Source organism: Pseudorca crassidens, chromosome 20, assembly GCF_039906515.1.
Source record: "Pseudorca crassidens isolate mPseCra1 chromosome 20, mPseCra1.hap1, whole genome shotgun sequence".
NCBI classification, from domain to species: domain Eukaryota; kingdom Metazoa; phylum Chordata; class Mammalia; order Artiodactyla; family Delphinidae; genus Pseudorca; species Pseudorca crassidens.
In genome coordinates, this window is record NC_090315.1 from 15,989,855 (window position 1) to 16,016,828 (window position 26,974).

Consider the following 26,974-nt stretch of genomic DNA (forward strand, 5'->3'; position numbering starts at 1 on the left):
TCCGCCTGCCGATGCAGGGGAACCGGGTTCGTGCCCCGGTCCGGGAGGGTCCCGAATGCCGCGGAGCGGCTGGGCCCGTGGGCCATGGCCGCTGGGCCTGCGCGTAAAAAAGAAGTGTTTGAGGCCGACCCGCCTACAAACATTAACAAACGGTGTCCTGGGAGTCTCAGCTTCAGAATTCCTGCGCTGGGCACCCCACCCGGACTTTACAATCAACCCTTCGCGCTGTTTGCTCCTTCTCTGAGATTTACACCCGGCGCTGGAGACCCTCCGGCCTTGTCCAGGTGCTACGACCCCGTTAACTCCGAGACCGGACTTTGCACACAGCCGGTCTCATCACTGGGCTAATAAATCATAAGTAATAAAATTAAGGAAATGGACAAGGGGAGACATTAATGCAAGAAATCAAACAGACGCTTTCTGTGAAGCTGCCCTATGCAAAATCGAGCCCAGGGGCAGGTTGCACGTTTCTAACCAGCAATCAATACAGAGTGGGCAGGCAGCAGACATCGCATTTAATTCAAATTACAGCCATTTCAATGTTCTACAGCTTACCTCAGGTTCTGAGCGCAACGCTGCGCTTATAAGCAACAACCGACTGGTTTAATTTCAGCAAATTCCTTTTCGTGTGAGTATTTAAAATTTTTCCATTTCAAAGGGGTCGTTGGCCTTGCTGCATTTTTTTTTTCTTGGTCGCCTCAGAGACCCACGGTGCTTCTCGACTTTAATCTCCACCCACAGAGTCCAGAGCCCCATTCTTCCACTTGGAGACTGTTCCCAAAATAGTATTATTATAGTATATATAGTTTAGTATTATGCAGAAAATATGCATAAAATCCTTGCCATTCTTCGGTATAGAACCCTACATTACAAGCTGGTGAAAACTGAGAATTTTAACCAGAATATGTTTTTCTTCTACTTGAATCCAAACATTTCTATCTCCTTTACAATTGTTGGGTAGAGTTTCAAAATCAAGCAATAAACTCCCTTAATTTTATCCTTATGTACAGTGCCCCCTCCACATATGTAGGATCAAATGCAGGCCACATCCTTCGTAGCACCGAGGATTGGGAGACTCACATCCCAGATTATCCACCTCAGTGCCTTCCAAGGTGTTAAAATCAAACTGCTCACGACAGAAAATGGATGCCTCAAGAAGTGACAGTGACCCAGCAATTCCACTTTTAGGTATATACTCAAGAGAAATGAAAACATACGTCCACACAAAATCTTGTACCTGAATGTTCTTAGCATTCATAATAGCCCCAAAGTGGAAACAACCCAATATCCATCAACCGATGAATATATAAATAAAGTGTGGTATGTCCAGACAAATGAATAATACTCAGCAATAAACAGGAATGAAGTACTGATACATGCTACTGTGAAACAGAATAAAGGAAATCTCATTTAAAATGGAGGCGGAAGGGGGAGACCTCACACACTACCACTTGATTTCAATTACACACCCCAAGAGGAAGTGGTACAGACCTGAAGGGGAAGAATTCTCCTTGCCCAGCAACAAGCCCAGCCAATGAGAAACGCTGCACCATGAACTCTTTCATCCAATGGTTTAGTTCAAAACAGCCCCTCCCAGCCTCCCCCTTTTTCTGTTCCTCTCATTTGCCAGTTGTACTTGCCTATAGTTTTTCCTATAACATGCTTGTCCTGAAATGCAGTTCTTTGCTTCTCCTGAGTAAGCCCATTTTGCTCATAAAATAACTGGCCATTTTATTTTTAAGGTCGACACTACACCATGGATGAACTTAGAAAACACTGTGCTAAGAAAAAGAAGCCAGTCACAAAGACCACATATCACGTGATTCCACTTACATGAAATGTCCAGACTAGACCAATATATAGAGACAGAAAGTAGATTAGTGGTTGTCCAGGAGTAGGGGAGTTGGGAGGAAATAGAAGAGTGGATCTGGGATTTCTTTGGGGGTAATGAAAATGTTCTAAAATTGTGGTGATGTTTGCATGACTTTGTGAATATACTAAAAGCCGTTTAATTTTTTTTGTAACCTACTTGTTTTTTATTTGAGATATAGTTCATATTCCACAAAACTTACCATTCACCAATTTTAAAGTGTACAACTCAGTGGTTTTTAATATATTCACAGGGTTGTGGAAATACCATCACTTACTCCTGGGCATTTTCATGACCCCATAAAGAAACTCCATGCCATTAGTAGCCACTCCCCATTCCCTTTTTCCTAGCCCTGGAGACCAGTGATCTACCTTCTTTCTGTCTCTATGGATTTGCCTATTCTGAACACTGCATATAAATGCATATATGCAGTATCTGGATATTACATATATGCATGCATATGATTTGCATACATATGCAGCCTTGTGTTTTGGCTTCTGAGCAATAATGTTTTCAAGGTTCATCCATGTTGTAGTGTGTCGTCAGTGCTCATTCCTCTCTATGGCCAAGAAAGATTCCACTGTATGGAGAGACACATATTGTTTATCCATTCATCAGTTGATGGATATTTGTTCTCTTTTTTGTCTGTTAGGAATCATGCTGCTCTTAATATTCAGGTACACATTTTTGTGAACATATGTTTTCAGCTCTCTTGGGTATAAACCTGGCTGGTCATACGGTAACTCTACGTTTACTTTTTTGAGGAACTGCCAAACTATTTTCCAAATCTGCTGCGTCATTTTACATTCCCACCGGCAGTGTATGAGAGTTCTGATTTCTTGATATCCTGGACAATGCTTGTTATTGCCCATTTTTCTTTTCCTGTACTCATCCTAGTGGGTGTGAAGTGGTTTCGCATTGTGGGTTTGATTTTCATTTTCCTAGTGACTAATGAAATTGTGTATATTTTCACGTGCTTATTGAACTTTTGTATACCCTCTCTGGAGAAACATCCGTTCAAATCCTTTGTCCATTTTTCAATTGGGTTGTCTTCTTATTATTGAGTTGTAAGTGTTTTTTTATATATTCTGGTTAATACATACTTAGCAGATATATGACTTGCAAATATTTCCTTCCATTCTGTGGATTTTTTCACTTTCTTGAGAGTGTTCTTTGACACATGAAATTTTTAAAATTTGATGAAGTCCCATTAATTTTTTTCCTTGGTTGCTTGTGGTTTAGATGTCATAGCTAAGAAATCACTGTGTACTCTAAGGTCATAAATATTTACATCTATGTTTTCTTCTTTGTTTTGTTTTGTTGGCTGTGCAGCTTGCAGGATCCCAGCTCCCCGACCAGGGACTGAACCCCAGGCCCTCAGCAGTGAAAGTGTGGAGTCCCAACCACTGGACTGCCAGGGAATTCTCACATTTTCTTCTAAAAGTTTTACAGGTTACATTTGGGTCTTTGATCAATTTGAATTAACTTTTGTATATGGTATTGTTAGGGATCCAACTTCATTCTTTTGCAGTGGTCCCAGTACCATTTGTTGAAAAGAATATTCTGATCCCATTAAATGAGCTTGTCACCCTAATTGAAATCAATTGCCTATAGGTGTATGGGTTTATTCCTGGACTCTCTAATCTGTTCCATGAATCCACATGTCTATCCTGATGCCAGTACCACACTGCCTGGATTACTGTTACTTTGCAGTAAGTTCTGAAATTGGGGAGTGTGAGGTCCTCCAACTTTGTCCTTATTCCAAGGTTGTTTTGATTATTCTGGGTCCCTTGCATTTCCTAGTGAATATTAGGATCAGCTTGTCAGTGTGTTTTTCCTCACTTTGCTTTCTCTCACTCAGTGTCTCCTGGGGGTGGGTCCACATTACTGTAGGAACCGTCCTGCAGTTTCTAGCGATGGCAGTTCACTCCTCTGAAAGGAGGGACTAACTCATGTCACGTGGTTATTCTTGGTTTCGTGGTCAAGACAAGAAGGTCTACCTTCGTGTCCACGAGAGGCAGCTGAGGGTACCGGCGCCCCTCCCTAAATGGCAGAGGGAAGCCCTAACTTGGCCGCGGGGCATTGTCAGCCCAAAGGCGAGTCCGGGAAGGGCCGGGTGCCCCAGAGGCCGCCCCACGGAGCACCGCAACCGAGAGAGAGCGCCCTAAAAGCCATTTAATTGTACACTTTCAGTGGCTGATTTGTACGGTATGTGAATTATAGCTCAATAAAACAGTGTCTATCTTTTTATATAGTATTTCCTCCAAAGTCCACAATTTTTTTTGTAATTGACAAAGAAATCAAGATTTAGTTCGTATCATTTCAGCTGCCCTAGGACCATTTTATTCTACCATTATTTCTAAAACATCTCCGTGGAGTTTTCCCACTAGTTTCTAAAGAATTTTACTCTTTTTAAGGTTTCATCAGAATTTTTTTAAGGAAACAAAGTATATATTTAGTGATCTGAGACAAGTGAATGAACTTATGATCTGCAGAAGCCAAAAACAGATAATATTTTTAAAACCCTCATTCTTATATCTGCATCTTTAGTGTCCTTGAATTATATACAAGAATTGTGACTTCTATGATTAAAAATAAATGCGTATGACAAGGATTCAATAAAGGATAGGCACTAATAAACTGTACTCCATACTTACTGGGGTGAGGTCTTTAAAGATGCTACTACAGTAAGAAAAAAGAAAAAGAAAAGGCAGAGAAACTGCATTGGCCAACAAGATGCTAAAATCTACCTAAGTCAGTTATTCAGCACACACACACTAAATGGATGTATAAAATGGTCAACACAGTCTCCTTGAATATAACCCCTTATTAATAGGTCCGTGGAGTAAGAGATGGTGTTCTACGGAGTCAGGGATGGGAGAATATGCATTATCAGTGATGGGGTGTCTGTGAAATCAGTGAAGGGGCTACGTGAAGGCCAGACCTGTGGGGTTATTGATCAGGATCTGTGTGTCAGTGATGGGGATTGTGTAAGGTCAGTGAGTCAGTATGTGTTCGGGGTCCGGCCAAGTGCACCGATACCACCCACCACTGGGTGCGGTCTGGAAGGACAGTGACACCTCGGAGTGAAGGGCGGGGTTGGTGGTGGTTTTTCAGAGACGGCAGACATCCGAACACCGGAGGCTTTTAGGAAGCAGTTTTTGTCTGGGTCGCATCAGGGTCCAATGGGAGGCCTGGTGGGAGGTACTGCCGGGCTGTAAATAACTGGTGAAGGCGGGGCCTCTCAACAACAAAGGAGCCAATTGGAGGCCTGGGATGCTAGGCCATTGCTGTGAATGACCGGCAGGGACAAGCCCTCCCCAAAACAGAGGGCCCCTAGGAAAGAAATCTGTGAACCAGCGGACACTGAGACATTGCTATGGGAACAAAGGGCCTTTCAGGTCCAGGATCAGATCCTCTCTCTGACGATTTCTCTTTGTCTAACTAGCGAACTTTCGTCCAGTGCGTCCCCATGAGGGTCCAGTGTGCCGTCTCCCGCCGTTTTCTCTAATCTGGGGGCTATGTGTTTTCCTACGTCACTGCGCGAGTCTCACTCGTCTCCTACCCCAGGCATTTGCCGCGTGTTGCTAGACATGCCCTCTCTCGCTCTACGCAAGAGAGCAGTTGGGATTTGGGGGAAGGGGGCAGGTGCGGGGTAGCTATGGCGGGGTGGGGTTGGGGGAGGGGAAGAGAACAGAGTCCTTTACCACACCGTAGCCCACTTAGATTCCCCTGTCTGTGACAGGAGAATCATCTTTTCGCAGGGTTTTAAATCTGAGGCACTTGGGGAGAGGGCAGAGTTGCAGCATGGCAAAGTTGGGGATTGGAACGGTGGGAGATGTGTCAATGTGAGTCGGTATCATTATTCCTGGCACCCTATATTTGCCTGCTCAGGTTTCCCAGTCTGTACCAGGTGCACCGCTGACCCGCAGGGCTCTGAGGGGAAGTCAGTCCCAAGTCTCTGCTCCCCTGGGCTGGACTGGAATTTGGTCCCAGAGGCTTCAATCTCAACGTACACATCCTGGGTGGAGGGGATAGTGTCTTTCGACTTTTAAATATTCAGTTTTTGCATAGTTACATTTATCAGTCTCTTCCTTTATGGATCCTGGGTTCTGTTTCTTATATGCAAAGATATCCTCGTGCTTAGATTTAAAAAAAAAACTTTATGTTCACCTAATTCTGTTATAGTTTTGATTTTTTAATTTCCCTTGGAATTTATTTTGGGGTACGGTGTCAGGTAGAGATGTAACTATTTTTTTCCCAGATGGATAAACAATTGTCCAAACACCATTTACTGAAGAGTCATCTTTTCCCCCTCTCTTCCATGTTTGTTACTGTCCCAATAACACAATGAAGTTCTGCAGACTATCTGACTTCTGACAGGGCAAGTCCTTCCATTATGTAATTATCTTCCAAAACTTTTCTGGCTCTTCTGGCCCATTTTGTCTTGCAAATGAGTATCAGGATGGGCTACTCAAATTCTACTAAAGAAACGATGCTGGGATTCTGATTGAAATGGCCTAGAATTTATAGAATATTTTAGAAAGAACTGACATTTTAACATTAAATCTCCTATTGGGAATTCTGGTATCTGTTTCCTTTTATTCAAGTCTTCTATGTCTTTCAGTAAAATATTATACTTTTATTCAAGTAGATCTTCCATAATTCTTTTTAGACCTATTCTGAAGCTTTATTCTAAGACCTATTCTTAGAACTATCCTAAGTTTTTATTTAGTTTTATAATGATATATATTGTGATTATTACATTTTCTAAGTAATTGTTACCTGTGTGTATTTTTTAGTGTTGATCTTTTTTAAAATTAATTTTTATTTATTTATTTGGCTGTGCTGGGTCTCGGCTGCAGCATGCGGGATCTTCGTTGCGGCATGCAGGATCCTTAGTTGCGCGTGTGGGATCTTTAGTTGCGGCATGCATGTGGACTCTCAGTTGTGGCATGCTAACTCTTAGTTGTGGCATGTGGGGTCTAGTTCCCTGACCAGGGACTGAACTGGACCCCCTGCTTTGGGAGCTCATAGTCTTAGCTGCTGGACCACCAGAGAAGTCCCTAGTGTTGATCTTATTTGTTTTAAGAATATAAAACATATATAGAAATAGTTTCGTTTTGTGTATATAAATTATACATATTGTTTTATATCTGGTTTGATTAGTTAACATTATCTCTTGGGAATTTTTCCATCTTGGTATATATAGATATTATATTTCTGGTTTCTTTTAAGCTGCATATTGTTTCATAGTAAAAATGAGCCATGGGATTGGCTGGGCCTCTGCCGTGGTAGGTAGCTCCGAGAGGTAGGGAGGTAGGTGGGCCGCATCGCGCCGCCTCCACCTCCAGTCGGTAGCTTTGCCTCCCTCTCCTGTTCTGCCGCGGGCCCACGATGCCGCAGTACCAGACCTGGGAGGGGTTCAGTCGCGCAGTGGAGAAGCTCTACCTCGCAGACCCTACGAAGGCACGTGTGGTTCTCAAATATAGGCATTCTGATGGGAGTTTGTATATTAAAGTAACAGATGATTTAGTTTGGTGTATAGAACAGGCCAAGCTCAAGATGTAAAGAAGATTGAGAAATTTCCACAGTCAACTAATGCAACTTATGGTGGCCAAGGAATCCACAGTGTTGCCATGGAAACGGACTGAATGGTTTGAAATGAAGACTGTCATGTTCTTAGGAAGTAGATATCTTTTGAATTTGAGAAAGTGTTGGGACAGAAAATACTTTATGTAACTAAGTGGGCTATTCAGAAGCCAAGAGATCATTTTTTGTACTTTGTTTTTAATGTTTACTTTAGAGAGCTAGGAATGTAAATGCTTTCAGTTAGAAAACCTTTATTTTTGGAAATGGAACAAGGAATGCCTCTATCTTGGAAACTATTTGCAGATCGTTTGATGTTAGGCAAAATAAATAATTACTCTCTGGTAAGTTCGTATCAGTAATTTGAAAATGAGCTATCAAGAAAAGCCAATTCTTCCTTAAATTTAATTAATCTGTCTTTAAAATAAAAGTAACCATTTTGATATATTTCTTTTGGAGCATGAATTGTGTGCTGTTGATGATCAGCAAATATAAAATACGGTAACTGGAATTAACTGTGCACAGCAGTATAGCTGATTATATATGGTAGTGTAGTCTCAATTATATCTAAAAATAACTATGAAAACAAGTATGCTTTACCTTAAACTTTACAAATTTAAACTACATATTTTGTTGTTGTTGTTTTTTAACATCTTTATTGGAGTGTAGTTGCTTTGCAATGGTGTGTTGGTTTCTGCTGTATGGCAAGGTGAATTATCTATACATAAACATGTGGCCCCGTATCTCCTCCCTCTTGCATCTCCCTCCCACCCTCCCTATCCCACCCCTCTGGGTGGACACAGAGCACCAAGCTGATCTCCCTGTGCTATGCGGCTGCTTCCCACTAACTATCTATTTTACGTTTGGTAGTGTATGTGTGTCCATGCCACTCTCTCACTTTGTCCTAGCTTGCCCTTCCCCCTCCCCGTGTCCTCAGGTCCATTCTCTACGTCTGTGTCTTTGTTCCTGTCCTGCCCCTGGGTTCTTCAGAACCTTTTTTTTTTTTTTTTTTTTTAAGATTCCATAAACTATATTTTTAAATACAAGGGATTCATAGTATCATTAACTTGTTGAGCAGAGACTTAACTTTGAATCTAATTTTCAGTGCTCAGAAACATCTGCCTTTACTTTAAATGCATGAACAGAACACTCACTAATGGACTGAAACCACCATATTACAGAAATATCTGCCACCTATATTTTCTCAGAAGGGCTAAGGATCATTTGAACTGTTAAATTTTTGCATACCTGTATGACACCCCAACCCATTTCTCTCATTACTTAACCAAGGTGTTAAGCATGACTGTCACAACTGTTCTCCATTAAACCAGAAGTATGATATTATTTGATATTTATCTTATATTTGTAACCTGAATTTTATCACCTAAATATAATGTTCACATGTTGATACCTATATTAAAATATTTTTTGTTAGGAAAAAAAAATGAGCCATGGTTATTTACCCATTCCTGTACTGGTGGATATTTAAATTATTTTCAATGCTTTGTTTTCACTGAAAACACTGTACTGAGCATTTGTTCTAGGTGGAATTGCTCACTGAAGAGTCTGTGAATTTCAGCTTTTAATGGGCACTGAGACTGTCTGGATAAATGTTCTTTCCCAGAAGCCACCCATGAGGGTGCCTTTTTCTACCACAGCTGCCAACACATGACCACTCAGAACCATTTGTGGCCCCTTGGACCATTAGTCTGCAGCTTCAGGGTATAGACTATGTTTTCCTCCCCTTCTTCTTGGCTGCTCTTTCCTTTTAGAATTTCTATGAGATGAGAATACAATAGACCTTCAGATTCCTCCATGACCTTCAGCTGTTGCTTCATACTTGCCATTTGCACTGCATCCTGGCAAATTCCTCAGATCTATCTTCCTGTTTAACATGTCCAACTTAAACTGTATTTATTCTTCCATCCAGCCCACTTACTATACTGTTTTTATTTCAGTGATTTCACTTTTTATTTCCAAGTTATTTTGCTGATCAGTTTTAAAGAAGTAATAACCTCTCACATCTCTCTGAGTAATTAGACTCATTCTAACATTCTGCCCTATTTGCTTTATTAGCCCTATCCCCTGGTTCTATAATTGTTTAACTTTTTGACTACAAGCTACCCTGAATGTTGCAAAAATAGTACAGAGAGTTTCTGTGTGTTAACACCTTCCCCCAAATGTTAACATCAGAAATAATTATAGCACAATTATCAAAACCAAAAAATTAACATTATACAATACGAAGTGGTTTTCTCCTAATAGGATATTTATACTTAACATATCTGTGTGCTTATGATTTAAACTCACTACTCCCTTCATTTTCAAGGATCCTATCTATTTTGTTTTCCTCTTCTTTTCTTTCCTGCCTTTGGTTCTACTCATTTGTTTAGTTTTTTTCTCCTCTAGTGGTAAAGAATTTTAATCTCCTTTTGCCCTATTTATTTATTTATTTATTTATTAACATCTTTCTTGGAGGATAATTGCATTACAGTGGTCTGTTAGTTTCTGCTTTATAACAAAGTGAATCACCTATGCCATATTTAATATTATTCCTTGCTTTCTATTTGTTTGATATTTTAATATTGCTGTACCTGAATCTTTTAACATCTTCCTGTGATATCTTTTTAAAAAATCCCTGTATTTGCAACCTGTACAAGTCTGTTTTAGTTGTTCCTTAAAAACAGCATGTAGCTCAAAATTTCTTTTTCAATCTTAGAATCTTTGTCTTTCCATCCAATAACTCAACACATTATTTTATTGAATTAATAATAATAGTAACATTAATTTGAACAATTATGATGTGCCAGGCCTATGTGTAGTATTTTACATTGGTTATAACAATGGATTATACCATTTCATCCTAAGAAATGTACAATTATTCATATTTTTTAGATGTGAAAAGTAAGACCAGAAAAGGTACTAGAAAGCTTTGCCCAATGTTACACAGAAAGTGGAAAGCAAGAATTTGTACCCACAAAGACTGGCTTCCAAGTCCACAAGCTTAGTCACTGTGGTATATTGCTACTTTTGGACTCATTTTTTTAAAATTCTGCTTTTCTTTTTCCCTATGCCTTCAGGCATTTTTCATCAGTTTTCTTCCTCCATTTATTTAATTCTATATGGAAAAGTCAGTATTCCCCCTCAAGCTACATCCTCTGACCCAGTTCAAATATTGAATATTGGGCTTCCCTGGTGGCGCAGTGGTTAAGAATGTGCCTGCCAATGCAGGGGACATGGGTTTGAGCCTTGGTCCGGGAAGATCCCACATGCCAAGGAGCAACTAAGCCCATGCATGTGCCACAACTACTGAGCCTGCGCTCTAGAGCCCGTGAGCCACAACTACTGAGCCCGAGTGCCACGACTACCAAAGCTCGCGTGCCTAAAGCCTGTGCTCCGCAACAAGAGAAGCCACCACAATGAGAAGCCCATGCACAATAAAGAGTAGTCCCCGCTCACAACTAGAGAAAAACCCATGCGCAGCAACAAAGACCCAACACGGCCATAAATAAATAAATAAATAAATAAATAAATAAAATGAATAAAAAGAAAGTACAGTTCATCCACCAGGGAAGGTGGGAAGGAAATTAATAGAAACTGTCCCTGGAAAAGCTCAGACAGACAAAGACTTTCTAGACAAAGACCTAATAGGCAAAGACTTTAAATCAATTATTTTATATATGTTCAAAGAGTGAAAGGAAACCACAAGAACAATGTTTCACCAAATAGAAAATATCAATAAAGAAAAAGAATTTACAAAAATGAACTACATGGAAATTCTGGAGCAGAAAAGTACAATAATTGGTATGAAAAATTCACTAGAAGATTCAACAGCAGATTTGAACAGGCAGAAGAAACAATTGACAAACTTGAAGATAAATCAAATGAAATTATCCAGTCTGAGGAGCAAAAAGAAAAAGAAAAAGAAAAATGAATAAGAGAACTATGGGACGTTTTCAAGCATACAAACATACATAAAATGGTAGTCTCAAACTGGGTAGGGGAGAGGAAGAAAGAATATTTGAAAGTAATGGCCAAAAACTTTCCAAATTTGATGAAAAACATGGATCTATACATCTAAGAAGCTCAAGAAACTCGAAATAGGACAAATTGAAAAAGATTCACAGGCAGACACGTTATAATCAAATTGTTGAAAGCCAAAGATAAAGAGAGAATACTTAAAGCAGTAAGAGAGAAGCCATTCATCATGTATACAGAATCATTAACAAAATTAACAGCTGATTTCTCATTAGAAACCATGAAGGCCAGAGGCAATAAGATGACATATTCAAACTGCTGAAAAAGAAAAACCAAAATTGTCAGTCAAGATTTCTATAACCAGTTAAACTATCCATCAGAAATAAAGAAGAAATTAAGATGGTCCCAGATGAAAGTTCATCAGTATTGACCTGCCCTTCAGGGAATGCTAAAGAGAACCCCTCAGGCTGAAACAAAATGACACTAGACAATAACCCAAATCCACATGAAGAAATAAAGAATGCCAGTAAAATAACTACATAGGTAAATACAGAAGTCAGTATTAGTGTATATGTGGTCTATAACTCATTTTGACCCCTATATGAATTAAAAGACAACTGCGTGGGGACTTCCCTGGTGGTTCAGTGGTTAAGACTCCATGCTCCCAACACAGGGGGCCTGGGTTCAATCCCTGGTCAGGGAACTAGATCCTGCATGCTGTAACTAAGAGCTCACATGCCGCAACTAAAGATCCCACATGCTGCAACAAAGGTCCCACACGCAGCAACAAGGATCCCATGTGCCACAACTAAGACCTGGCACAGCCAAATAAATAAATAACTAGTTTTTTAAAAAGCCAAATGCATGAAAAAATAATTATAAATCTATATTGATGGGCACACCTGTAAAAAGATGTAATTTGTGACAATAATAAAAAGAGGGCATAGAGCTGTACAGGAGCAGAGTTTTTGTATACTACCGAGGCAAAGTTGGTATTAATTCAAACTAGATTGTTATAAGTTTAAAATGTCAATTGTAGGGAATTCCCTGGTGGTCCAGTGGTTAGGACTCAGCACTTTCACTGCTGGGGCCCAGGTTCAACCATAGCTGGGGAACTAAGAGCCCGCAAGCCACACTGCACGGCCAAAAAATAATAATAATAAATAAAATAAAATGTCAATTGTAATCCCAAGAAATCACTAAGAAAAAAAAAATATATATATACAGAAAGAGAAATGAAGAGGGAATCAGAATGGTACACTACAAAAAAACTCGATTAAAAATAAAAAATGGCAATAATGAAGGAATTTGAGGAACAAAACATGTATACATATGAAACAAATAGCAAATTGGCAGAAGTCCTGTCTTATCAGTAATTATTTAAATGAAAACAGATTAAACTCTCCAATTAAAAGGCAGAGATTGGCAGACAAGATTTTTTAAAAGATCTAATTATATGCTGTCTACAAAAGACTCACTTTAGATGCAAAGACAGTTTCAAAGTGAAAAGATGGAAAAAGACATTTTATGCAATTAATAATTCAAAGAGATTTGGAATTGTTATAATATTAGACAAAATAGACTTTAAACCAGAAAACATTACAAAAGACAAGGACATTATATATTAACTAAAGTGTCAACCTATCAAAAGATATAACAATTGCAAACATACATGCAACTAACAACAGAGCCCCAAAATATATGAAGTAAAACTGACAAGATTGAAAGGAGAAATAGTTCAATAATAATGGCTTAAGACTTCAATACCCCACATCCTTTAATGGACACACGAGATAGAAGATGAACAAGGAAATAGAAGAATTGAATAACACTATAAACCAACTAGACTGAACAGACATATATAAAACACTCCATCCAACATCAGAATAAACAGTTTCCTCAAGTGTACATGAAATATTCTTCAGGACAGACAATACATTATATCACAAAACAAGCTTCAATAAATGTATAAACTCTGAAACCATACATAGTATCTTCTCTGACCAAAATGGAATGAAATTAGAAATCAACAGCAGAAGGAAATATGAATATTCACAATACATGGAAATTAATTCACATTCTTAATCAAAGAAAAAAATCACAACAAATTTAGAAAATACTTTGAGATAAATGAAGACAAAAACACAACACACTAAAATTTATGGGCTACAGCTAATGCAGTACTCAGAGGGAAATTCATACCTATAAACTGCTACATTAAAAGGAAGAAAAATTTCGAATCAATAACCTAACCTTCCACCTTAAGGAACTAGAAAAAGAAGAGCAAAGAAATGTAAAGTAGGAAGCAGAAGGAAGGCAATGATAAATATTAGAAAGGATATAAACAAAAAATAGAAAAACAGTAGAGAATCAACAAAATCAAAAGTTAGTTCCTTGAAAATATCAACAAAATTGGTAATCACAGACTAAGAAAAAAAGGGAGAAGATTCAAGTTACTAATATCATGAATGAAAGAGGAGACATTACTACTAAACTTACAGAAATAAAAAGGATTATAAAATAATATTATGAACAATTTTACGGTAACAAATTAGATGACCTAGATGAAATGGGAAAATTCCTAGAAACACACAAACTATCAAAACCTATTCAAGAGAAGTATGCCTTTCTATGACAAGAGATTGAATCAGTAAACAAATAACTTCTGTTATGGACTAAACATTTGTATCTCCCACAAAATTAATATTGAAGCCCTAACCTCCAACATGATGGATGATATTTGGATGTGGAGTCTTTGGGAGATAATTAGGTTTAGATGAAGTCATGATGGCAGGGTGCCCATGATTGGACTAGTTAGAAGAAGAAACCAGAGAGTGCACCCTGTCTCTCCCTCTCTCTCTCTCTCTGTCTCTCTTCTCTGCCATGTGAGGATACAGCAAGAACAGACACCATATCTGCTGGCCCCTTGATCTTGGACTCCCCAGCTTCCAGAACTGTGAGAAGTAAATGTTTTTTGTTTAAGCCACCCAGTTTATGGTATTTTGTTATAGCACCTTGAATTGACTGAGACAACTTCTAACAAAGAAAAGTTAAGAATCAGATGGCTTCGCCAGTGAATTCTACCAAACATTTAAAGAAAAATTAACAATACTTCTCAAATTTTCCCCTCAAAAAGATAAGGAGGGAACACTTCCTAACTCATTCTATGAGGCCAATATTACCCTCATATCAAAGCCACTTATATACATCACAGAAGAGAAAAACTACAGACCAATATTGTTTATGAATATAGATGCAAAAATCCTCAACAAAATACTAGCAAATTGAATCAAGCAGCTTATTAAAAGAATTACTGTATGCACCATGACTAAATGGAATGTATCCCAGAAATGCAAGGCTGGTTCAATACTGGAAAATCCATTAATGGAATACATTATATTAACAGAATGAAGGAAAAAGGGCATGTATGGAAATACCTATAACTAATATCACACTTAATGGTGAAAGCTTTCCCTTCTAAGACAAGAAACAATACAAGAATATCTGCTCTCAACAGGTCTCTTAAACATTGTCCTGGAAGTTCTAGCCAGGGCAACTGGGCAAGAAAAAGAAATAAATGGTATCCAAATTGAAAAGGAAAAAATAAAACTATCTATTCACAGATAATATGATCTTATAGAAAACTCTAACGAATCCACTAAAAAACCATTAGAGCTAATAAACGAGTTCAGCAAAATTGCAGGATACAAAATTGATATACAAAACTGAGTTGTATTTCCATACACCAGCAATGAACCCAAAAATGAAATTAAGAAAACAATTCCATTTACAATAACATTAATAAGGTACTTAAGAATAAGTTGAACTAATGAGGTATAAGACTTGTACACTGAAAACTACAACACATATTGTTGAAAGAAATTAAAGAAAACCAAATAAACAGAAAAGCATCCTGTGTTCATGGACTGGAAGACTTAATGTTGGTAAGATGGCAATACTCCCCAAAGTTACTGCAGAGTCAGTGCAATCCATATCATAATCCCAATAGCCTTTTTTGAAGAAATGGACAAGCTGACTCTAAAAGTCATATTGTTATTGCAAAGGAATGGCCAAAAATATCTTTTTTCTTGAAGAACAAAACTGGAGGACTCACATTTCTTGTTTTCAAAACTTACTACAATGTTACAGTAATCAAACCAGTATGGTACTGGCACAAAGACAGACATATAGATCAATGGAATTGATGTTGATTTTTTTTTTTGGGCCATGGTGTATGGCAGGCAGGATCCTAGTTCCCTGACCAGGGATTGAACCTGGCCCCTGCTGTGGAAGTGCAGAGTCCCAACCACTGGACTGCCAGGTAAGTCCCAGCTTAGTGGAATTGACTTTAGAGTCCAGAAATAAACCCATACATATGGTCAACTGATTTTCAGGAAGGGTTCAAGACTAGTCAATGGGGAAAGAATAGTCTTTTCAACAAATGGTGCTGGGACAATTGGGTATCAACATGGAAAAGAACTAATATGGACTTCTACCTCATACTATATACAAAAATTGATTCAAAATGGATCAAACGTAAATGTAGGAGCTAAAACTATAAAACTCTTAAAAGGAAAAATAGGTATAACTTTTTGTGACTTTGCATTATGTAACTATTTCTTAAATATGACAGCAAAAGCACAAGCATCAAGAGAAAAGAATAAATTGGACTTCATCAAAATTAAAAACTTTTACACATCAAAGGACACCAACAAGAAAACGAAAACGCAATCCAAAGAATGGGACAAAATCTTTGCAAATAATATATTCATAAGGGCCTGGGATTATATAAATAACTATTGCAACTCAAACACAAGAAGATAAACAATCCAATTTAAAAATGGGCAAAGCACTTGAATATACATTTCTCTAAAGAAGATATACAAATGGCCAGTAAACACATAAAGAGAAGTTCAACATCATTAGTAATTAGGGAAACGTAAATCAAAATCACAGTAAGATACCACTTCACAGCCACTAGCATGGCTATGATTAAAAACAAAATAAACAAACAAACAAAATATGGGAAATGACAAGTGTTGCTGAGGATGTGGAGCAAGTGGGACCCAAATACATTGCTGATGGCAAGATTAAATGGATCTGTGGAAAACAATTCAGCAGTTCCTCAAACAGTAAAACAGAATGATCATATGACCCACTAATTCCACTCCTCCATATATACCCAAAAGAATTAAAAGCATATGCTCAATGAAAAACTCGTATATGAATGTTTATGGTAGCATTATTCATAAAACCCCAAAACTGGAAAAAATCCGAATGTCCGTCAACTTAAAAATGGATTTTAAAATGTTGTATATCCATACAATGAAATATTGTTTGGCCATAAAAAGAATGAAGTACTAATACATGCTACAACATAAATGAACCTTGAAAACATTATGCTAAGTGAAAGAAGCCAGACATAAAAGGGCACATATTGTCTGACTCCTTTTATATGAAGTGTCCAGAATAGGCAAATCTATAGCAACAGAAAGTACATTAGTGGTTGCCAGAGGCTGGGGGAGGCGGAGAATGAAAAGTGACTGCTTAATAGTAATGGGGTTTCTTTCTGGCCTGATGAAAATATTCTAGAATCAGACAGTGGTGATGACTGTACAACATTGTGAATATATTAAAAACTATTGAATACTATACTCTGAAATGGTTAAAATGGTGAATTTTGTTTTCTGAATTTTACCTTAATAAAAAAAATTTTTAAACAGAGTGATTCTTTGGAAAAACATTTTAAACAAATCTTTATTTTTTGAAGGTATAAAGATGACACAATATCCTAGTCTAGGATTTACTTTAAAATACTTCAGGACTGTGTGTGAGGGAGCAGGGTGGAATAGAATAAACAAAATTCATCATGAATTGATTACTGAAGCTAGATGATGGGGACATGAGTGTTTGTTACACTGTTCCATTTCTGTATTTGTTTGAAATTTTCCAAGTACGTGTAAAAATCCAATGTACAAGACAATTAAGCCCAGTTTTTTACAAGTTTTAAAATACCCATCAAGGGACTTTCCTGGTGGTCCAGTGGTTAAAACTTTGCCTTCCAATGCAGGGGGTGCAGGTTCAATCCCTGGTTGGGGAACTAAGATCCCACATGTCTCGTGGCCAAAAAACCAAAACATAAAACAGAAGCAATATTGTAATAAATTCAATAAAGACTTTTAAAAAAATGGTCCACATCGAAAAAAATCTTAAAAAATAAATAATTAAAAAAATACCCCATCAATTCTACTCCAAAGTATATACCCAAGAGAAATTAAAGTATATGTCCACACAAAGATGGGTACCAATATGCTCACAGCAGCTTTATTCATAACGAACAAAACCTGGAAAACCTGGAAATAACCCAAATGTAAACGTCCATCAACAGGTGAATGGACAAACTGTGGTTCATTCAAATAATGGAATACTACTCAGTAATAAAATGAATGAACCTCTGAATACATGCAACAACATGGATGCAGACATTGAGTGAATAAAGTTCTATATGAAAGATTACATATTGTGTAATTCCACTTATATGATATTCTATAACTTGCAAAATCAATCTATGGTTTTAGAAGTCAGGATAGCAACTCCCTTTGTGGGGTAGTGAGTGGAACCTCTGAATACATGCAACAACATGGATGCAGACATTGAGTGAATAAAGTTCTATATGAAAGATTACATATTGTGTAATTCCACTTATATGATATTCTATAACTTGCAAAATCAATCTATGGTTTTAGAAGTCAGGATAGCAACTCCCTTTGTGGGGTAGTGAGTGGAAAGAAGCATGCAGAGGTCTTTTGGGAGGGCTGAAAATGTTCTATTTCTCCATCTAAGTGCTGTTGATCTGTCCTCTTTTCTGTATAAATACTAATAAATGCCATACATCATTAAGCCTGATCCATGTTGGGCACCTCGGCACCCATGCCCTGGCACTCTCCCTGGCTGTGGAAGGCACCTGCATGTGCAGAGCCCAATCCTGGAAGCCTCTCCCTACAGTGCACTTTCTGGTGCGTCTGCAGGTGGACTCTCTGACTGAAGCCCTTCCCGCACACAGCACAGGGGTAGGGCTTCTCCCCTGTGTGCACCCTCTGGTGCCTCTTGAGGGCCGAGCGATGCCTGAAGTCCCTCCCACAAGCCTCACACCTGTAGGGCCGCTCTCCCGTGTGGACCCTCTGGTGGATACCCAGGTCCTTGCTCCAGCTGAAGCACTTCCCACAGGCCTCGCACCGGAATGGCCTCTCCCCAGTGTGAACACGCTGGTGCAGGTAGAGGCTGGCTCTCTGGCTGAAGCCCCGGCCACATGTGTCACACACATAGGCCTTGTCTCCTGCGTGGTCCTGCTGGTGTCGTGCCAGCGTAGAGCGTGAGGTGAAGCCCCGGTCACATACCTTACAGGCATGGGGCTTCCTTCCTGTGTGGACACTCTGGTGGATCTGCAGGGCTGCCCTGCGGCTGAAGTCCTTGCCACAGTCAGAGCACCTGAAGGGTTTCTCACCTGTGTGGATGCGCTGGTGGATAGAGAGGTTGGAGCTGCGGCTGAAGTCCTTCCCACACACACCACATCTGTAGGGCTTCTCGCCTGTGTGTATTCGCCGATGGATGGACAGGTTGGAGCTACGGCTGAAGTCCTTCCCACATTCCTCACATGTGTGAGGTTTCTTTCCCATGTGGTCCTTCCTGTGCCTTCTCAGAGCAAATTCTGAGTTGAAGACTCTGGAACACTCCATGCAGCGGCAGGGCTTGCCTCCTGGAAGGAGCACAGGAAGGTTAAGGTCTGTTGTCCTTTCACTGAAGGCTCTTCCACCCCCGTCATATGGAGAGGGCTTCTCTTCCTTACGGGTTCATGGGTGAATTAGAAGGTTTCTGAGCTGGCTGAAGTCTTGGCCACACTGGGGATAGCTATAGGATTTTTCTCCTGGAGAAACTGGCCAAGAGAGAATCCCATCATTCTCATCCCTGACTCCTGGGACAAAGAAAATTAGATGACGAAAGTGAGCAGAGGTTTTGTCTGAGGCTGCACGGTACTCCTGGACATACTTCGGCAGTACTGGTAAAGCAAAGAAGCTTCACTGAGTGAAGAAGCGTTGCTGCTGGTCTCTGTCCTCCTGACATTAGGTTTTTCATTTTTGCTTCAAGGGGAATGGGACGATACTGGGGACCTTTTCCTTAGTCAAGGAAACTAAATGTTACTAGAAACACCAAGTCAAATTCTATGAGCTACAAATGGGTTAATGTTGTCAAAGTATGATTATCAAAAAGTTAAAAATATAACTTTCATACAATTATGGAGTAAACAACTGTCAAAATTTTAATGAGGAACTAAGAAAATGGTAATGCTGGTTCCAAGTGAATTTGAGGAGCTTGGGCATTTAATGCTTTCATAAAAAAAGATATGTGGGGGGACCTTCAAGATGGCGGAGGAGTAAGACGTGGAGATCACCTTCCTCTCCACAAATACATCAAAAATACATCTACATATGGAACAACTCCTACAAAACACCTACTGAACACTGGCAGAAGACCTCAGGCTTCCCAAAAGGCAAGAAAATCCTCATGTACCCGGGCAGGCCAAAAGAAAAAAAGCAAAACCAGAGACAAAAGAATAGGGATGGGACCTGCACCTCTGGAAGGGAGCTGTGAAGGCGGAAAAGTTTCCACACACTAGGAAGCCCCTTCACTGGTGGAGATGGGGGATGGGCATGGGGGGGAACCTTCGGAGCCACAGAGGAGAGCGCACCAACAGGTGTGTAGAGGGCAAAGCAGAGAGATTCCCGCACAGAGGATTGGTTCCGAAAAGCACTCACCAGCCCAAGAGGCTTGTCTGCTCACCCACTGGGGCAGGTGGGGGCTGGGAACTGAGGCTCAGGCTTCAGAGGTCAGACCCCAGGGAGAGGACTGGGGTTGGCTGCGTGAACACAGCCTGAAGGGGGCTAGTGTGCCACAGCTAGCTGGGAGGGGGTCCGGGAAAAACTCTGGACCTGGCTAAGAGGAAAGAAACCATTGTTTCAGGGTGTGCAAGGAGAGGAGATTCCTTCCTTGTCTGCCCACAGAAGGCAGAAAACCGCCTAAACAAGCTCCAGAGACGGGTGCGAGCCGCGGCTAACAGCTCAGACACCAAAGACAGGCATGAAATGCTAACGCTGCTACTGTAGCCACCAAGAATTCTGTGTGCAAGCACAGGTCACTATCCACAACACCCTGGGAGCCTGTGCAGCGCGCCACTGCCAGGCTGCTGCACTGTCAATTCCAATTATAACTACCGTACCTCTCCCTCCCCACCCCTTGCCCCCTGCCCTCCCCCTCCCCAGCATGAGTGAGCCAGAGCCCCCTAATCAGCTGTTGCTTTAACCACACGCATCCTGTCTGGGCGGGAACAGATGCCTGAGAGCAACCTACACACAGAGGTGGGGCCAAAACCAAAGCTGAACCCCAGGAGCTGTGCAAACAAAGAAGAGAAAGGGAAATTTCTCTGTGCAGCCTCAGAAGCAGTGGATTAAATCCCCACAGTCAACTTGAGGTACCCTGCATCTGTGGAATACCTGAATAGACAGCAAATCAACCCAAACTTGAGGCGGCAGACTTTGGGAGCAACTGTAGACTTGGGGTTTGTGGTCTGCGACTGACTTGTTTCTGATTTTCACGTTTATCTTAGTATAGTTTTTAGCACTTCTTATAATCGGTGGATTTGTTTACCGGTTTGGCTGCACTCTCTTTTTTTTATTACTCTTTTTATTTTTTAATTTTAATAATTAAAAAAATTAAATATTTTATTTAATTTTCTTTCTTTTTTTCTCCCTTTTCTTCTGAGCCGTGTGGCTGACAGGGTCTTGATGTCCCGGCTGGGTGTCAGGCCTGAGCCTCTGAGGTGGGAGACCCGAGTTCAGAACACTGGACAACCAGAGACCTCCTGGCCCCACATAATATCAATCAGCGAGAGCTCTCCTAGAGATTTCCGTCTCAATGCTAAGACCCAGCTCCACCCAACGGCCAGCAAGCTCCAGTGCTGGACGCCCCATACCAAACAACTAGCAAGACAAGAACACAACCCCACCCATTAGCAGAGAGGCTGCCTAAACTCATACTAAGTTCACAGACACCCCAAAACACACCAGCGGACGCAGCCCTGCCCACCAGAAAGACAAGATACAGCCCCACCCACCAGAACACAAGCACCAGTCCCCTCCACCAGGAAGCCTACACAAGCCACTGAACCAACCTTACCCACTGGGGGCAGACACCAAAAACAACAGGAACTACGAACATGCAGCCTGTGAAAAGGAGACCCCAAACACAGAAAGTTAAGCAAAATGAGAAGACAGAGAAATATGCAGCAGATGAAGAAGCAAGGTAAAAACTCACCAGACTGAACAAATGAAGAGGAAATAGGCAGTCTACCTGAAAACGAATTCAGAGTAATGATAGTAAAGATGATCCAAAATCTTGGAAAAAGAATGGAGAAAATATAAGAAACGTTTAACAAGGACCTAGAAGAACTAAAGAGCAAACAAACAATGATGAACAACACAATAAATGAAATTTAAAATTCTCTAGAAGGAATCAATAGCAAAATAACTGAGGCAGAAGAACGGATAAGTGACTTGGAAGATGAAATAGTGGAAATAACTACCGCACAGCAGAATAAAGAAAAAAGAATGAAAAGAATTGAGGATAGTCTCAGAGAAGTCTGAGACAACATTAAATGCACCAATATTCGAATTATAGGGGTCCCAGAAGAAGAAGAGAAAAAGAAAGGGTCTGAGAAAATATTTGAAGAGATTATAGTTGAAAACTTCCCTAACATGGGAAAGGAAATAGTCAATCAAGTCCAGGAAGCGCAGAGACTCCCAAACAGGATAAATCCAAGGAGAAACATGCCAAGACACATATTAATCCAACTGCCAAAAATTAAATACAAAGAAATAATATTAAAAGTAGCAAGGGAAAAGCAACAAATAACATACAAGGGAATCCCCATAAGGTTAACAGCTGATCTATCAGCAGAAACTCTGCAAGCCAGAAGGGAGTGGCAGGACATATTTAAAGTGATGAAAGGGAAAAACCTACAACCAAGATTACTCTACCCAGCATGGATCTCATTCAAATTCGAAGGAGAAATTAAAACCTTTACAGACAAGCAAAAATTAAGAGAATTCAACACTACCAAACCAGCTTTACAACAAATGCTAAAGGAATTTCTCTAGGCAGGAAACACAAGAGAAGGAAAAGACCTACAAAAACAAACCCAAAACAACTAAGAAAATGGTAATAGGAACATACATATCGATAATTGCCTTAGGGGCTTCCCTGGTGGCGCAGTGGTTGAGAGTCCACCTGCTGACACACGGGACACAGGTTCGTGCCCCGGTCTGGGAGGATCCCGCATGACAAAGATTAATCTCCAAAATATACAAGCAGCTCATGCAGCTCAATATCAAAAAACAAACAACTCAATCCAAAAATGGTTAGAAGATCTAAATAGACATTTCTCCAAAGAAGATATACAGATTGCCAACAAACACATGAAAGGATGCTCAACATCACTAACCATTAGAGAAATGTAAATCAAAACTACAATGAGGTACCACCTCATACCGGTCAGAATGGCTATCATCAAAAAATCTACAAACAATAACTGCTGGAGAGGGTGTGGAGAAAAGGGAACCCTTTTGCACTGTTGGTGGGAATGTAAATTGATACAGCCACTATGGAGAACAGTATGGATGTTCCTTAAAAAACTAAAAATAGAACTACCATATGACCCAGCAATCCCATTACTGGCATATACCCTGAGAAAACCGTAATTCAAAAAGAGTCATGGGGCTTCCCTGGTGGCGCAGTGGTTAAGAATCTGCCTGCTAATGCAGGGGACACAGATCCAGGAAGATCCCACGTGCTGCAGAGCAACTAAGCCCATGCGCCACAACTACAAAGCCTGCCTTCTAGAGCCCGCAAGCCACAACTACTGAACCCATGTACCACAACTACTGAAGCCTGCGCACCTAGAGCCCGTGCTCCGCAACAAGAGAAGCCACCACAATGAGAAGCCTGTGCACGTCAACGAAGAGTAGCCCCCACTCACTGCAACTAGAGAAAGCCCACACGCAGCAACAAAGACCCAACACAGCCAAAAGTAAAGAAATAAAATAAATTAAAAAAAAAAAGAATCATGTACCACAATGTTCATTGCAGCACTGTTTACGATAGCCATGACATGGAAGCAACCTAAGTGTCCACTGACAGATGAATGGATAAAGAAGATGTGGCACATGTATACAATGGAATACTATTCAGCCATAAAAAGAAACAAAACTGAGTTATTTGTAGTTAGGTGGATGGACCTAGAGTCTGTCATACAGAGTGAAGTAAGTCAGAAAGAGAAAAACAAATACTGTATGCTAACACATATATAGGGAATCTAAAAAAAAAAAAAAAAAGGTTCTCATGAACCTAGGGGCAGGACAGGAATACAGACATAGAGAATGGACCTGAGGACACAGGGAGAGGGAAGGATAAGCTGGGACAAAGTAAGAGAGCAGCATTGACATATATACACTACCAAATGTAAAATAGATAGCTAGTGGGAAGCAGCTGCATCACACAGGGAGATCAGCTCAGTGCTTTGTGACCACCTAGAGGGGTGGGATAGGGAAGGTGGGAGGGAGACACAAGAGGGAGGGAATATGGGGATATATGTATACATACAGTTGATTCACTTTGTTATATGGCAGAAACTAACACAACATTGTAATGCAATTACACTCCAATGAAGATGTTAAAAAAAAAGAAAAAAAGATATTTGCCTCCAATCAAATAAATACTTAAATATTTTCAATTAAATTATCAGCATAAAAAGTCAAATAATATATATTTTTGAAGTTGCTACCCATCCCTTCATGGATTCATAGGGTTATTAATGGCATTTTCTCCTGGCTGACTGGTTCTCACCTGAATAGGAGCTTCTTGGTATTTTTTTCTCCATCCACACATCATCTTCTTGTTCAAAATGGGAAATCATTTCTGGTTTGGACAGCAGATGTCCTGCTTGAGGGGAAAGACTGGTGGATTAGGGCAATATGATGTGGACAAGGACCCTGCCACAAGTCAATCTTATCACTTGGTATTCGTGAAGGTCCTATGAAGACTGGGAAAGGTGAATAAAACCACTGCGCATCAAAATCACATTTTGTATTTATATATATGTAGACACACGCACACACACACACACACACATAAATAAAAAAACAAACAAATATTTTCTTCCCCAGAGAAAAAAATGGTTCCAGGAATTCCAGGAATTTCAGTGAAGAGGCCTATTTGCAATATACAACAGTAATAATTCTCAGTGGGGTGAACAGGCAGTAATGATTGTGTGTCCACCAGAGAAGCACTGCCCAAAGTGTGGTTTGAAGAGACTTATCAAAAATGCAGACTCCATCCCAAATCCACTGAATCAGCAGCCCTGGTGATAGAACCTAGGGACGTAGGTTTTTCGGATAACATTTTATTTTAGAGAAAGATAGCAAGAGTGATACACAGAACAGAATGCCTGTAGAACCCTAACCCATAGTCACCAATTGTTAATATTTGGCCCATTTACTTTATTATTCTCTCTCACACAATTCTTTTTTAAACCACTTAAGAGAAAGTTACAGGCCCCATGGCTCTCTATGACTAAATTCTTTCAGTACACATTTCCTAAGAACAGGGACATTTTTTTCCATAACCACAGTACAGCCATCAAAATCAGGAAACTTAACATTGATGCAGTATTAGTATCTAGTTCACAGTTAATTTGTAAATGATGCCAATTGTCTCAAATATGTTCCGTTTAGCACTATTTTCCTAGATATTTTCTATCTAGAATAAGACACTGCATTTAGTTGTCTTATCTCTTTAGTCTCCTTTAATTTGGACAGGAACTGGCATTTCTTGCCTTCACCTCAGGTACTTCTATGCACTCTCAAATCTGATACCCACTACCATTAAGGGATCTGGAATATGTGGACCCCCAAATGCAAACCCCCTCAGGATTTACTCTATACAACTGAACCCGAGAGAAAGCAGATGGGGTCAGGAAGATGCTGTTCTCACCCAAGGAGATGAGATTCCCATAGTTCTCCAACATCACTTCTCTGTACAGGTGCCTCTGAGAGGGATCCAGATGCTCCCACTCCTCCTCGGTAAAGTCCACAGCCACATCCTGGAACGTCACCAGCTCCTAAAACAACAAACAAAGTCACCCTCACACATACCCATTCCCACAGAGGAATGCAGCTGACAAGCAACAGTGACATCCATAAGTGGTCCTGAGCGCTTCCAGGGTCCTGAGTTAGACTAACTTAGGCACACATCCATGCACTTGATTGTGTTATATCATGCAGAAGATTGAAAAGATGCATGAGGTACATTTTTTTTTAACACTTCAGCCCTTAAAGTCTCTTTGGGTGATAAGACTCAAACTTCAACCACAGTACACCAAAAGCTACATGATTTCAGAGGTGTCATCCACACAACATTCTATGAATCAGAATAAGCTTGAGATTTACTTGGGGAAGGGTCCAGAGAAGGAGTCCAAGGTGGGTTGGGGCCATGAGGGCAGGTACCATGGAGAAAGCCAGGTACCAGCCTTGTGGAATGGTTAAAATGTGAATAGAAGGAAGGGAGGTGGGGAATTCCACTTGGCAAGAAAAGTGAGTGGATAGTTGTGTGGGAAGGAACAAGACGTAGATCAACAATAAGGACTCTTTGGTTAATAAGAAATGCTATATAGGAAACATCCCTCTGATAATTATGTATTAACAATGTTTATTATGGGCCCCAAATCCCCACTCCCACATTCACAATAGAAAGGATATATGAACACTTGCAGAGTCACATGAAGGACTAATATTCAGTACCAATTCCCAAACTGTGGTTCAGGGACCCATGAGGTTCCCCAAGACCCTGTCAGAGGGGTCTGTAAAGTCAATATCATTTTCATAATAATTCTCAAGGCTTATACACTCTCATTCTCTTACAACAATATGGAGGCTACATGTTGTGTGATCTTGCAACTGAGAAAATGTTGAAGCAGATGTGAGATTCCAGCTGTTTTCTATTAGGCCAGACATTAAAGAGATTAGCAAAAATATAAAACATTTCCATTCTTCTTTTTTATCTTTTTTTTCGTTTTGGAAAATTAAGTATTTTTCATAAAATGTGACATTAACTGTAATGGATTAATTTTTGAATGGATTAATAAATATTTTAAATTTTTGTTAGCTTGAACCGCCAATCTGGTAATATTGATAACACACATAATAAAAGCCATTTTTTAAAGTGTAAAGGGGTCCTGAAACAAAAAGTTTTAGAAACTACTGCTATACTGAAATGAAAGTGAACAAACTACATACACATGAAACAATATACATCAATCTCACAACATAATATTGAAAAAAAACAAGCACAAAAGAGTACTGTATGTACTCTTGATTCTATTTAAAAAGTTCAAAATCAGACTAAACTAATCTACAGTACTAGAAGTCAGAA

The 26,974-nt window shown here is 39.8% G+C and overlaps 2 protein-coding genes across 7 annotated transcripts in view; both read right to left on the reverse strand.

Annotated features, from left to right (window-relative positions):
- LOC137215512 (zinc finger protein 850-like) overlaps positions 1 to 26,974 on the reverse strand; it is a 90,863-nt gene that overhangs the window by 37,191 nt on the left and 26,698 nt on the right. The window lies entirely within an intron of this gene.
- The window catches only part of LOC137215260 (zinc finger protein 436-like), a 33,169-nt gene continuing 6,697 nt past the window's right edge, over positions 503 to 26,974 (reverse strand). For 5 of the 6 annotated variants that reach the window (XM_067720280.1, XM_067720278.1, XM_067720281.1 and 2 more), the window contains 3 exons: positions 25,538 to 25,664; positions 24,392 to 24,487; positions 503 to 19,193 (listed from right to left, as the gene is read on the reverse strand). In XM_067720280.1, the coding sequence (XP_067576381.1) occupies positions 18,334 to 19,193; positions 24,392 to 24,487; positions 25,538 to 25,664 (1,083 nt within the window). In that variant the 3' untranslated portion in view covers positions 503 to 18,333. The remainder of the gene's footprint in view (positions 19,194 to 24,391; positions 24,488 to 25,537; positions 25,665 to 26,974) is intronic. The other variant, XM_067720282.1, reaches the window with a different exon arrangement.